Source organism: Parambassis ranga, chromosome 21 (genome assembly GCF_900634625.1).
Source record: "Parambassis ranga chromosome 21, fParRan2.1, whole genome shotgun sequence".
Classification (NCBI taxonomy): domain Eukaryota; kingdom Metazoa; phylum Chordata; class Actinopteri; family Ambassidae; genus Parambassis; species Parambassis ranga.
In genome coordinates this window covers 10,488,758-10,502,486 of record NC_041041.1, presented here as the reverse complement: position 1 = coordinate 10,502,486, position 13,729 = coordinate 10,488,758, and the positions used below count along the sequence as shown (strand labels likewise).

The 13,729-nt window shown below is 39.1% G+C and overlaps 3 protein-coding genes across 7 annotated transcripts in view; 1 reads left to right on the top strand and 2 right to left on the bottom strand.

The window, feature by feature from the left end:
• Positions 1-546: 546 nt before the first annotated feature.
• On the bottom strand, positions 547-1,867 carry trappc2 (trafficking protein particle complex subunit 2). Its single transcript, XM_028393797.1, has 5 exons — positions 1,811-1,867; positions 1,443-1,569; positions 1,050-1,194; positions 848-933; positions 547-768 (listed from the first exon to the last, which is right to left on the bottom strand). Exons 2-5 carry the CDS (start codon positions 1,533-1,535, stop codon positions 670-672), a joined length of 423 nt encoding a protein of 140 aa, XP_028249598.1. The 5' UTR covers positions 1,536-1,569; positions 1,811-1,867; the 3' UTR covers positions 547-669.
• Positions 1,868-2,053: 186 nt separating this feature from the next.
• ofd1 (OFD1 centriole and centriolar satellite protein) lies at positions 2,054-9,652 on the top strand. Of its 3 annotated transcripts, none has more exons than XM_028393378.1 (23): positions 2,054-2,095; positions 2,239-2,340; positions 2,432-2,635; positions 2,728-2,796; positions 2,886-2,910; positions 3,000-3,098; positions 3,191-3,327; positions 3,426-3,599; positions 3,844-3,950; positions 4,038-4,157; positions 4,750-4,823; positions 4,903-4,994; positions 5,078-5,267; positions 5,798-5,928; positions 6,092-6,203; positions 6,517-7,212; positions 7,340-7,499; positions 7,610-7,689; positions 8,317-8,439; positions 8,612-8,781; positions 8,878-9,045; positions 9,132-9,202; positions 9,492-9,652. In XM_028393378.1, the coding sequence occupies exons 2-23, from the start codon at positions 2,245-2,247 to the stop codon at positions 9,535-9,537; spliced, it is 3,144 nt and encodes a 1,047-aa protein (XP_028249179.1). In that variant the 5' UTR covers positions 2,054-2,095; positions 2,239-2,244; the 3' UTR covers positions 9,538-9,652. The 3 variants fall into 3 exon arrangements, with proteins under 3 accessions (XP_028249179.1, XP_028249178.1, XP_028249177.1); XM_028393377.1 differs by having other exon boundaries at positions 2,883-2,910; positions 8,615-8,781; XM_028393376.1 differs by having other exon boundaries at positions 2,883-2,910.
• A 147-nt stretch (positions 9,653-9,799) lies between these two features.
• Positions 9,800-13,729, bottom strand: part of gpm6bb (glycoprotein M6Bb) — a 28,237-nt gene continuing 24,307 nt past the window's right edge. Inside the window, exon 7 of one of the 3 annotated variants that reach the window (XM_028393896.1) lies at positions 9,800-11,874. In XM_028393896.1, the coding sequence (XP_028249697.1) occupies positions 11,725-11,874 (150 nt within the window). In that variant the 3' untranslated portion in view covers positions 9,800-11,724. Of the gene's footprint in view, positions 11,875-12,012; positions 13,537-13,729 lie in introns of those variants that run through there. The other 2 variants (XM_028393897.1, XM_028393898.1) reach the window with 2 other exon arrangements.

The following is a 13,729-nucleotide window of genomic DNA, read 5'->3' as shown; positions in this document are numbered from 1 at the left end:
CATAACATGCATGGCATATTGTAAATTTAAGTTTCTGGAAACTTTTTGTATTTTGTAAGCTGTTTTTACCTAGAAATCACTAAAACTGTAAGAAGAGTATTTCTTTAATGAAGTAGTTTTTCTTCATTGCTGGGTTCATTGTTTTTGATCTTTAAGGCACTCTATTAACATTTTTTAATAATTACATTGGAAGGTATTTCCCCACACCTTAATATTCACAATAGCAAGCCATCTATTTACCTTAACATGTTTTCATGCAGAATTAATTCCAAAGTTGTACTACTGGTATGCTTAAAGATCAATAAACCCCTGGAGATTTGTCTCTTAAGCATGTTTTGAAGCCTGTTGATAAGTCTATTTATTCAACTTTCTGGACTGATTCTTCACAGTGACTCCACTGTACCTTCCTCCCACTGCAATAATATAACTCATAAACTGTGAGATAACAAAGTACATTAGGTTGTGTCTGTTTATACTGGAGGTTTTATTCATTGGAAAGAACACAGTCCACTCACACAACAAAGTAGAAAACACAAGACAACAAAACATTTCATAAATCCATGTGTTGGATATATTTAATATTTTGTAAAATAGGAAAAGACAAACATCAAACAAGTGTTATATGTACAACAAATAAGCAAGCTGTTTTCAAATGCTTGTGTTAAGTGATCAGCTGAGAAGATGTTTCTTCCCAAGAAACTGGACTTTCCTCTCAAAAGCCGTTGAGCGAATTGGTGCATTGATTTCATAGAATGGATTCATTGCAAACTGGAAGACAGAAGACATGATTCAGTTCAAATGCTAAAGTAGACCAAATGTTTTTATAATAATATGGAAGATTACTCACCTTAATGTATAAATCATACACGTCATTAAAGAAGTTTTTGATTCCATCTTCTTGTCGCACATCATGCAGCATGATGAATCTTATATGTATGGCGAATAATTAAAGAAAATAAAGTCTTGTCATTAAACTGACAGAATATAAGTAAGCAGATAAATCAGTTCATAAGGCATGTTGAAGACAAATGAAATAGAAAAAAGGATATGTCCTGCAGTCACAAAGGCAGAAACGAACCACTCATTGAACTTGTCCACAGTTTTTAAGTACATGCTGTTGGACAGCCACATGTTTTCATCCACCAAATCCAGGGCAGCATGTGCAATAAACTGGTTCAGGTGACGATGATCATCCTGTGGTCAACAAAACACATTTATATTAAACAAGGTAAGAAATTAACAGGCATGGTAGTTTCTCACACAATAAATGTAAAGGCCTTGTACCACTACAAAAGTGAATATGTGGTAGATTGTCATCAAATCTGTAGCAGTTTAAATAACACTACTCATCAATATGCATCTACCACTGTATGGCTTTGGATCTGTAACTTGACAAGTTAAAAGGCGTGTTATGGTCAGTATTGGTGTGATTAAATTGTTACCTTTGATTCAGGCTTCCCAGCCGGCAAGAACTCCATCTCAAACACAGGGTTGTCATGATGACCAACCATGACAAAGTAATAGCTTCCGGACATAGTTGTGTCTTCTTCCTTGCAGTGCTAAGCTTCCCTGAAATCAATTAAAGGCAACCAGAAGATGCCAAACAATTAATTTGCAGATAGAATCGCTACAAACAACTGAATTGTTGTGAACACTACGGCTAACTGGCTAATGTTAACCGTGCAGCTACACTGACACTTTAAACAAGTATACCTTTCGTAATTCCCTAATACTTAAATTAACGTGATACGAAACAAGTACATGTACACGAGATATGACTTTTAAATCGAAAAAAACGACATTTGTTTACCTCTAAATTTTGCTTCCTGGAGAACTGAAGGAGCAGTCGCAAAAAGATGACGACACCACATCAACGACGTTGAAAAATGTAATTGTTTCTTTGTTTGTATGTCAAAATATGTTTATTTCTAAATTATTATTATATAAAATTATAATGTGTTAAAAATATGGATTACATTTTTAAATTGAAACAATAAAGTTGCAGATTTATTTTTATTACGTCATAATTATGAGTCTCCCCGGAACCGTTGACGGATTTAAATGTGACGCTGAGACGCTTTCTGGTAGTCAAGGGGTAACTGCTGACATTTTTCTCTCTTTTGATATGCTTGTTCAGATGTTAACAATACAAAGCGACTAAAGTCCAACATTCGTAAAGAATATTTTAACAGTTGAAAACGAACGGTGCCCTTTTCAGCTTGTGTTTCTTATATTCAGAAAGCCATGTCCTCATCAAAGGAAGACGCGTTATCCCCGGACGAGCTGAGGAAAAGACTCTACCAAACATTTAAGAGTAAAGGAGTACTTGATACACTCAAAGTAAGTGATGATTAAAAATGTTGCTGTCGGTTCTAAAACTCACATCAGCTTTACACAACATTCTCATTGTTGTTTTCTCCCTATGGTCTAGGCACAAATGCGAAATCAGCTCATTCAGGAGTTAAAGCACCCACCTCTTACTGGGCAGGAACCAGTCCCCAGGCCAGTACCTGTGAGGTCTGAACCCCTTTTAGCCTCAGCCTGTAACAGCATAGTGGCTGACCATCTCCGTGTCTCAGGTTATGAGTACACACTGTCTGTATTCTATCCTGAAAGTGGCCTGAGTAAAGACAAGGTGCGTCCTTCTCTTTATTTTAAAGTAACATAAAGTTGAAGAAACATAACTGCAGATATTGCAGATGTATGACTGTAATTTTATTTTGGCAGGTTGTCTCGAAAGAAGACCTTCTTCAGCTTCTTAAAATTAACCCAAACTCAACTCTTTACACATCTTTGGTAATTGATTATATGACATACAAAATATTAACATTTCACATAAGTGTAAATGAAGTCTAATTAGTATAAAAATATTGATGTTGCAGTCTTCCAGTAAAGAAAATAAGGACAAAGGTAAGTGCAGTATAATGTCCTTCCAGTATGGACGCTGCTGCTCTCAATCCTGCCCTTATAATATATGATCTCTTGTTATTGTGTAACAGGGTTCTTGATCGGCCTTCTGACACAGCTAACACACGCCTATACTCACGGATGTGATGCAGATACTCAGACCAGCTTATCAAGTCATGGAGAGTCTCTTGGTACAGTTAGACTGAACTCCTCTAATGTAGACATGTGCCTTTCAACAATGATCTTTATTTTTAAAGGTTCTTGTGTCTCCTTCTGTTCACAGTGGAGAAGATGAAAATGATTGATAAGGAATATGAGGGTTTCAGTTACAGTGGGGGCAAAATGTTTTCATTCCAATCCAAACTGGATGCATATAGAAAAGAAATTGAAGCACAGATGGAAGCAGAAATTAAGACAAAGGTATACACAGATAAAACACATGTATAGTAGACATTTGGTGATCATGTAGCTTTCCTGCTTGTTATGTGGCCTAAATGTCTTTTTTATGTTTTTTTTAGATGCAGCATTTTAAAGATGTTGAGATTGCAAATGTAAGGATGGAAGAAAAATCTAAATTCAACAAAGAATTTGACAAGCTGAAGCAAGAGTTAGAGAGGACGTATGAAATGAAGGCAAAGGCACTGATGGACCGAGAGAAAAATGCTATTGACCGCTTACAAAAGCAACAAGAGGTAAATTATTGATAATGTTCTTATATTTTGCATTTTTACCATATATGAAGGTGTCTCTTTTTTGCCTTCCACTTAACTGTGGATGTGTTCAGGGTGGAATTAGTTAGTAATTAGTTATTAAGGTTTATTCAAGATTGGGCAGAGTATATTGGCTGGTAACACGCTGCCACACCTTGCCATTTGTGCCTGTGATGCAAACGACCGGACTTCACCACAACTTTAATTTGTGTGTCTCTCCTTTTAGATTGAAGAAAAAAATGTCTACATGCAGAGACAGTCAGTGCTGAAAGAAATTGAAACACTACGTAACAGAGAAAATGAGCTGAGGTTGAGAATGGAGGCTTTTGAAAAGTAAGGTCTTTCTGTCATCACTCATGCTATGTGATGCTCTCTAGTCTTGACCACTGTATCATAGATCATGTGTTTGTATAATGACAGGACTTGCCAAATCCATGAGGACAAGGTCAAGACTACTGAAGAGCTTTTGAGGAGGAGAGAACTGGCCGTGAAAACCATGGAGGACACTCACGATCAAAGACTGAGGAATGAACTTTCCAGGTATCATGCAAAATGTCTTATTGATCACTTCCTCATCTTTACTTTTAAAGATGCATTCAGGTTAATGCTTTCAGGACATGTGTAGGACTTGTGTTACCAGCGGATGTCACTGTTGGGTATTTGAAGGGAAAACTCTACCCTGTGTTGTTTGATTCTTCATCATGAATCATTAAAATTAGGTTGTAGTAGCAGCAACAACAAATACAATATATACAGGGAAAATCCTACATACATACACGCATGAATGGCAGCAGAAGTTTGAAGTGCACCTGAGATGATGGATTAGTCCACGTTTGTTACTTAGAGCAGTGGGGCAGTAGGAGTCTGTTGCTGTTTGTTCACAGTCATATGTAGATGGTGGGGAGGGATGGTCTATGATTGTCAGCAGTTTTGACAACTTTCTGTCCCTCACCACCTCCTCCAGTTTGGCCAGTTCAAACCCAACAACAGACTCCGCCTTTTTAATGAGTTTGTCCAGTCTGTTGGCGTCCTTTGCTTTAATGCCAGCTTCCCAGCACACCACAGCAAAGAAGATAAATAGTTGTGTATTATAATCATAACAATTTCTGATCTCTTTCTCTTTGAATATTAGGTATCAGCTGGAGTTGAAGGAGGAATTTGTTGCGAGAACGGAAAAACTTAGAGACAGTGAGAACAGAAACAAAGGTAAGTCTTTCAGATGAATGCAAATTAACGATTGATTTGCTGCTTTGTTCCCATCGTGTTCACATCATTTAATTTTTAGTGGAGACTGCTCGCATACAAAAGGAGACTGCTATAATTGATGGCAGATTGGAAGAGCACAGCAGAGCATGTTCAGAGCTTAAACGGCTGCAGGTAAATGTCATGATCTCAAGTCCTTTACTTTGTTTAGATTTAGTTCTTTACATCTCTTTGCTTCTATTGTGCTATTTTTTCAGGTTGAGCTGGAAACAGCACAGCAGCAGATTTCTCTGCTGATTCAACAAAAGGAGCTGTTACGGGAAAGACTGGAGAACATGACTGACTACCCCAGCTTGAAAAGAGAGAAAGCAGAGCTGCAGGGGCAACTCCAGCTGCTGAAGAAACAGCTGGAGGAAGCCCAGGAGGACAACAGACTTCTCCGTGTAGGTAAGGAATGGCTGCTTTTCTCAAGTATCTCCCAGGAATTGCTGCATTTTCCCACAGTCCAGTTTCTGCAAACAACAGAAACAGGGTTCCCTCTCTCTTACGGTAATAATGACATCTGATTAATTTGTGGTCTAGAAATCTAGCGTGTGTGTTTTTAAACGTTTAAAATAACTGAGACACTTCCATTTCCCTCAGTGCTCACGCTCTGTGTGAGTTTCTGTCTACTGTGAAGCATTCATGCTAGTCAGTCCCACTGTTTCTGCCTGAGTCTTTTTCAGTGTGTCTTGCCTGCCAATGTGGGGCCTCTGAGCCTTTTTTGTAGCTTTACAGACAACCACAGAGAGAAGGGGGTATGAGAAGTGGAGTGGATGGGAGGAGGGAGCCACTAAACAAAAGGCAGCAACATCATAATAAACCCCATAGGCTAGCATGCTTCTTGTTTCCATACAGAAAAGCCTGTCATTTCTCACAATGACAGAATATCCAGTGGGGAAATAAGCTGTACAGTTAGTTGATGTTCTCTCCCTCAGATATGGCTAAACCATCCAAAGAGCAACTGGCCTTGCAGATGGATCTTCAGAGACTGCAGAGCGCTCGCAAGCTGGATGAGGAAGAGTTTGACAACCAGAAACAGGTGCTGCAGGCCCAGCTCCAGAATGAGGTCAGGCACATCGCAGCCCTTTAATGACTGCGGGAAACTATGTGATTTTTTTTTTTGTTCATGCATGTTTTCTTTTACTCAGAATTCCTTGCATGTGTGGAGAATTTTGGGCTTCTATTATGTCAGACCTCTTAGTTAATATCCTCTCATCTGTATTCTGCAGATGGAGCGATGTGCTCAGCTCAAGGCTCAGCTGATAGAAAGTGAAGAGAAGTCACAGTGGATGACTAACTATGTGGAGGACATTAAGATGCAGCTTTGCCAAACTCAGCAAGGTAACATGCCTGTCCATCATGGTGTAGTATGGCTGCTTACTCCAAATTATCTCAGTAACTGATAACTTGTGTAGTTAACTTTTAATTGTTACTAATTTTAAATTGCAGACTTTTTTCTTGTTGTGTTGTTGTAAGCGAATAAAGCCTGGTAACAGTAGTAGCAACTGATGTAGCTGCATGTAAATATTTCTTAAAAATTTTAAACCTTGTAGATCTATTATGGTGGTTGGTCTTCCGTATTAGTGCTCAAGTCTCCTCTTCTTTCCTTTTCCTTTCCCCCCTTTCTCTTGTGTAATTCATGCGATGATGTCAGCTCTTGAAAACGAAGTACTGCGTAACCCCAAGCCCTCTCTTGTGGATCGCTCTGTACTGGAGCTCAGTGCCAACAAGCTGGTCCCGCCTGACATCTATGTGGACACAGCTCTGCTGAAAGCTAGGGTGGGTTATGATGATGTTTGTGAAGCAGGTAGGGGAGGACACAAGTTGCCTTGGAGTGACACTCCGGATTCCGACATGGAGATGGTGATCAAAGCCAAGGCTCGGATTCAAGAGCTGCAGAAAGAGGCCGAGACCTTAGAGGAAGCCTACAGGAACTACCAGCAGAGGGCGGTGCACTCCACCATCTCACACATGCTTCCCCAAAGACCTCTATCCCCACAGCAGACACATCCTTCCCATCACCCTGACTCTCCTCTTAGAAAACAAGACTCATTCCATTCACATATACACACAATCTACAAATCAAAGATTGTACATGAACCCCTCTCTCCTCAAAATGTCAAATCCTCCACGTCATGCGTCACTAGAAGCACCGTACCACCTGCAGGGCCAAGAGTAACCTTTGTGGAAGACCAGCCCCAGGCAACAGTCTTTACTAACCGTTCACTGACTGAACATTTGTACCTAAGAGATGAACAACCTCAGGATGAAGACTCTGCTCCCTTCAGACATCTGTCCTTCACACCACATTCCCCCTCCAGGAATAAGCTTCAAAGAGAGATTGCAGAAGGTACCTATCCATGTTCCACAATGTAAAAATCGAACACTCAGATCAGTCTGATTAGATCTTTACTTGTCGGTCTTTGAATAATGATCTTTCTCTCCTGGTGATGTTTTCTAATATTTGCTCCTGTTAGAACCAGTAGTTGTGTCTCCAGTAGTGGTTTCCCAGCTGCCGCCTAACAGACAGCTCCCTCGTCCCCCCCACAATGAAGTGGCCACCTCAGGTGACTTTTCCACTGACTTCAGCCCACCTGACAGCCCTCAGCTAAAAAGCACAGCACGAGACCAGTCAAGGTACCATCTGGCAAAAGCTTTGGCAAGGACAATGTGACATTTCTATACACTGTACATAGAGATGGCGAATACTAATGAGCTCATGTTTATCCTTCATTGCCTTCTTTTAGTCCACCAAAGGTGCAGCCTCTCTCCTCTAGCTCAGAGTGTTCCCCACAACCTGAGAAGATAAGCCTGGCAGATCTCACAGGTATATTGTCAGTGTTTGTTGCTTTTTCCTACCAAATAAATACAACACAGCCACGTTTAACTCACTGTTTGTTTACAAGAGATCTAGATAAGCAAACCTTTCTGTTGCCACATTAGGTGCTTCAACTCAAATTGGATGCTACAAAACTGTAAGATACAAAGCAGGCAGGGATTGACATGTCCCTTGGGAATCCATCTGAAAAGCACAACTTCCTTAACAATCAGTGCTGGAAGGGTTTCCTGCTCTTCCTAAAACAAAACAACAACAAAAAACTCATACATTAGGTGGTTCTTTTCCATGAATGCATGATGTGAGTGTTGCAGGAAGTGCTGAAAAGTGTTATACATTTGCATAATGTTCCATCTGTCCACAGAATGATTAATTATTCATAGCTTTATCATTAATTTAAATAAAATTCCAGTAACGAAATGTATCCGGGGTGGAGGTTTGGGATTTCGGAATGGCTGTTTTTTAATGAGTATGTGACTGGCCTCCAAAGTGTCCTTTCAGCGGACTTGCACAATGGTGAAGATGAAGGACAGCTGATTATGTATTCTGCGCTGGTCCTCTGGCCCTGTCGCATTATGGTGGAGCATAAAAGATCTCTTTGTGCATGTCTCCCTCCAGAGCCTGGCCACATTCCAGAGCTTCTCCTGGACACTGCTGTCCCTCTCTCTGAGGAGGCCCCTGACGGCCCCACTGCCTCCCACCCACGGGACCTCCCAGAAGACCTGATACAAGGCGAAGCGGGTGAGTCGTTATTCCTCCTGTTAATGACCCATAATCGCGGGTGACCCCAAAATCACTATCTTTTACTGTACACCATGAATCTGTCAGATTAAGTGTTTATTCAGACATTTTGGAGGAAACTGCGTTTTAGATCAAAACAAATTATCTGACTAATGTGCATCCACATGTTTAGCAGAAGTACCACAAACCATAGGGGAATCAGTCGGAGTAGAAGAAGAGGTGGAAGATGAGGAACAAACATGGGAACGAGAGCGAAAAGGAAGAGAAGAACGAAGGCAAAAGGAGCAAGAGGAAGCCAGGGAGAGAGAGCTGCAAGAACTTAAACGTCTGGAGCAGGAGATGGTAATGATTATCTTCTATCAACTTCACCTGTAAACCCTCTGTCTGAGCTTTACAGATTTATGAGAAAACAAAACCTGTTATACAATCTCAAATTAGCTTTTGGAAGAGAGGGAGCAAGTGGAACAAGACAAGAAAAAAGAACCAGGAGGAGATGAAGAAAAGAAGCAAGAGGCAGATGATGAAGAGGAGGAGTCTAAAGGTGAAAATCCACTGGACAAATATATGAAGATGGTCCTGGAAGCCAGAGAGAAGCAGCAAACACAGGTGAATACGATGCACATGACCTTTCTGACTGTAGACCTGTGGCTGCTGGCCTGACTGTTTGCCTTTTATTTTGTTTGGCTTTTCAGAGTCTCGTAAGAGAAGAGGCAGGACACACAAGCCCAGAAGCAAAGAGCTCGTCTGAGGAGAAAGAACACAGGTAAATTAAAACTGCTGGCACAGAATAGATTTAGGGATTTGTGGCTTGACTTGCGTAAAAAACAACTTTCCTCATTCCAAAGCTACACTGTTATTCTTGGGAAATTTAATAAATACATAAGCCCATATAATCCCCCTCCAATAACATTTAATTGCTTTTGTGGTTTCTCATCTTCTGGACTGTTTTAATGTTATTTGTTCTGGAATTTTGTCGCGATAAAGGTCTGGTTTTGTTTTTTTTCCTCTGTCCTTCGAAGCTTTAACTAATTGACCTGATTTTGTTCTCCCAGTATTGCAGCATATTCGAACAAGGATGAAGATGATGATTTCTGGTGAGCCGATTAACTCTCAGTGCCTGTTTTAAGATTTTACTTTATATTTTTATATATTTTCTATTTTTATTGTATCTATTGATCCAATATGTACAAATAAAGGTTTTTATCTAACAAGATATTTTATATTGTTCTATCTGATATCAGTTAGTCCACTCACAAAATATCCTGATCCAAGCAAATTCAACGTTGCAAAACACAAATGACAATCAATACATTTGTTTCACTTTATTTATTTTCATAAAAACAGTCAACAGGTCAGTTGAATAATGTCATAAAGGGATTTCCAGTCAGACAGGATGCTTGCTGATTGATTGTTGTCCTCCTGGTGATTGATAGATAGCCTTTTCTCTCTTCTTTTTTGGTTCATTCAACAGGAAACACAACATAAACAGATGACGTACTATATAACATGTACTTATCCATCTGTCACCTTTTTGTTTGGCCACTGTACACGTGTGGCCAGTTCTGCATATAACAATGCAGATTTTGTATTAACAGTATCGCACAGATACTGGGGTGCAAGTTGCACGCACAGTCGTACTTTGGCTGAATTTATACGTCTATACAAGTGTATGACTGGTGTTGTGAATAATTCTTACATGAATGTTGAATTAGTTATCCAGAAATCATCAGGAAGCCCTTGACATTCATAGAAAATACAGGAATATTACCAGGCAACAAAATAATACTGATTAAATCTACAAAAAAAATAAAAACATTTATAACTAATTGGCTAAACAACATTGGTTAATCTGTATTTAGTTAGAAAAACAAAAGGAAATGGGCAAACACTGCCAACTACTGATGCCAGCGAACATGTCTGTACATCACGTGTGTCACTGCAGAAAACATTTGTCTTCATGCAACAAAGAAACATCAAGTTGTAACTCAACTAATAGAAATAAAAGATTACACGTATGTTATGTCAACATTTAAAACAGATGCAATTATAGAAAATTAAGAAAACAAATGAACAAAAACAGTACTAAAATCCTGACTTTACAACGATCGCTCTTAAAGTTCAATGTACATGGGACATAGTTCTGTTAATATGAAGTGATTTCTCAATGTTTGATTATATCATGGAGATATTACAATAGAAATCTGCAAAAAATCTGTATTAGTGGAGAATTCCCTTCACATTTTTCCACTGTTGGCAGCATTCACATGTGGTTTATCCATAAGTGTGATGCAGGGGATCTTGGTGTGTGTGCGTGTTTAGCTTTTACTGTAGCTACACAAATACAGGAGAATTGATAAGTTTGTGGCCTCAGGTAGAAGAACTCTAATTATAAGATCAGAAGGCCAATGAAGTTGGAATCTATCAACCAAACATTCAACATTTTCAGCATTCAGTTTTCCATTAAAACAGAGTGGTCTAAAAAAATCACTTTACAAGAACAGAAAAACTGCAAGTGCATCTAATTATAACTCATCTTCCATGTTAGGTCGCGGACTTATCAGTCAGGCATCTGTTTACAAGTTAAATTGGAATTTTGAAGGTTCAAAAAAAGATTTCTTGCTTATTCCAGTTACCATATATTGTTCATAGGCTCTAGAGCTCACCTGAGGTAGTGTTAATGTAGGCCATTAATGTTCTGAATGACTTAAGTAGCTGTCCAAAATCTGATACAGATTCAATATTTTTTTTTTTAAAGTATGTTTTCTTCATGTCAGTCAGATTGAAAATAAGGCTTTTATGTTTTGTGTAATTCATCTGCATTTTAGATTCGGGGGGGAAAAAAAGTATAGCAAAAAAAAATAGTTGAACCTTCCCTAATTGAAGACTGGCCGTAGCAGAAAGAGCACAGAAACTGTAAACCAAGGTGTCATTGTTATGCGCTTGAATGAGAATAGTGCAATGTCTCAAGCTTCCCAGCAAAAACAAAACTGGCTATGAAATACAGGGCAAGAGAGAATCTAACATGAATATCAGGACACAAAGGTCTGGAGAACAAAAACATAGCAGTTCAGAGTCACTTCCTGGTGAGTTAGTGCAGAAAGAAACACTGATGCATTAGTTGTGTTAGGAGCCTGGTTAGTACTGCACAGTGTCAGAGCAGCCGGCAGGTTATATTAGCTGAGCATTGCCTTGGTCCAAATTGGCCACAGTGGCTGGCCACAGTGTCTGTGTATGTGTCTGTTTGCTTGCATGTGTGTGGATTGTGTGTGTGTGTGTGTAATATCCTTATGTGTAGGAATTGAGGCATTCCTTTGAGCGTGAGGTGATGTCCTGCAGCTCCCGCTCTTCCTTCATTTTGATGTCTTGGTAGGCATGCATTTGACTGGCATCCTTGAGGTAGGCCCAGTTTGCTGAGAGAATCATGAGGAAGTGGATCTGGAAGAGAAGGGTGAGGTGGATGGCCGGTGAGCATGTCAAAGATGCAAAGCAAGCTACAGGAGTCAGAGCTACATCACGGACATACACATGGTTAAGCTTTTTTTTTTTTTTTTTTTTTTTTTTTTTTTTTTTTTCCAACCTAATGTGACAAAAGACTGAAGAAGACACAATTATTGTAACGTTAACCGTTACAATCATTGCTAAAACAGTTTCTACTTTGCAATGAACAATATTACAGAAAAAGACATGAGAGGATGAGTAAGTGAAGAGAGTGCATGCAAGCTCTATGAAGCTGTGAAAAGCTGAAGGTTAGTGCGAAGCCATTTCATCAATCTGACCCTGCTCCATACAGGACCCCATTTCAATAGGATTTGTAAGAAATAGACCAGATAGGGATACTTTTGTAAACAAAGATTGTTTATTTTATATAGAAAGTAAAAGCTACAGTCTTGAAAAAAACTTAGGAGAAAATTAAATATATGAAATATGGATTATAAGTAACTATTAACAGAATCTGAAGTTTGTAAGCATGCAGGCTCAGTGTTAAGGTAAAATCAAATGGCTCTTTAATGGCACTTAGGCAAAGGAAAAAATAAATGTATGAAACAAAACATCAACTTTACAGCTGAGGCTAAAGCGGTGTCAGCTCTCATAGAAAAGAAAAATACATTTACTCTAAAATAGGAGAATGTCTTTTTTTTAAAAATACATGAAATTAAAGTGAGGCATAGGGCCCCATGCAGAAGTATACCCCTGGTACTGGCCTAACCCTTTATGTGTGCTGTGCAGAGTAAAATCTGCAATGCACAACTGGTCACCGTAAGCATAAAATAGTTGATAAAAAGAATTTAGTTCAGTTTAGAGTATTACTTTTAAGCAAAAAAAGAAGGTAATACTGAAGGTTTTCATACCAAAATTTTAAGGCTAAGGAATTTGGCCCCTGCTACTCTGTCCTCAAATGTATCTGCACCAAAGCCTCTAATTTGGCAAAAGGACTAATGTCACATTTTTAAACTGTACATCTATATGAGCTTGGTGCAGGCTGTGTCCTGTTCAGACCTTGAATCTTGATCATTTTTTATGTGCATTAATTCGCATCTCAGCTGTGACTGCAGTCAGCTGATGCTCGTCAGCTTATGCAAGGTGAAGTACCGCATGCTACATGCTAATTTGAATCTAAATTAGTCATAAAAAGGTTGATGTCAGCCAAAACCAGCTCCACACATTACGAATATAAATAACGCTATTGTGGATTTCTAGCTGTGTGTACGTCCCTATGAAAATCTGATGGTGACATATTACTATAAGTTGAGTGCCAAGGAAAGCAGAACAAACCCAGTTAACTAAACACCACCCCACTCTGAGGACAACTTCCATTAGTTGACCTCAGACAAGCAGTATCCCTGGATACCAAGTGCTAAAAGAAGCATACAATCAGCTATTTACACTTCATGTGATTACTAATGGAGAGATTTTTTTTTTTCCTATTCTCAGATTTTTTTAGTTTTTTTGTTGTCAGTGGCAACTGTCTCTACTCCGCACAGCCTCAAAATGTTGTAACCGTGCTCTTAAAACAGTTTAAAACTTAGTGCAGCAATCTTCTCGACTCTTAAACTTCAAAACAGCAAAGTTATAAGTGGTAGCCATCATGTAGATCAGCTGTGGTGGAAGAGAACAGAAAAGGTAGTAAGAGCACATGCCGACGACCTCCTCGTCACAACTGCTGTGACAAGTTAGTAAAAGTAACCAATCAGGTTTCATCATTTTTGTCTCCTTTTGTGTTATTTCTAACAAAATAAATAAATAAGTCATCATCAACATGTCTCCCACACTGTTCCACCCATGCTTAAAT

What these genes read in the sequence shown, in the direction of transcription:
- trappc2 (XM_028393797.1), bottom strand. Translation starts at nt 1,535, where the DNA reads ATGTCCGGAAGCTATTACTTTGTCATGGTTGGTCATCATGACAACCCT. An exon ending in CTGGGAAGCCTGAATCAAAG is followed by an intron (nt 1,195 to 1,442) that starts GTAACAATTTAA and finishes TGTTGACCACAG; the next exon opens with GATGATCATCGTCACCTGAA. An exon ending in TGTATGATTTATACATTAAG is followed by an intron (nt 769 to 847) that starts GTGAGTAATCTT and finishes TCTGTCTTCCAG; the next exon opens with TTTGCAATGAATCCATTCTA.
- ofd1 (XM_028393376.1), top strand. Translation starts at nt 2,245, where the DNA reads ATGTCCTCATCAAAGGAAGACGCGTTATCCCCGGACGAGCTGAGGAAA. An exon ending in AAGTCATGGAGAGTCTCTTG is followed by an intron (nt 3,099 to 3,190) that starts GTACAGTTAGAC and finishes TTCTGTTCACAG; the next exon opens with TGGAGAAGATGAAAATGATT. An exon ending in AACGTCTGGAGCAGGAGATG is followed by an intron (nt 8,782 to 8,877) that starts GTAATGATTATC and finishes ATCTCAAATTAG; the next exon opens with CTTTTGGAAGAGAGGGAGCA.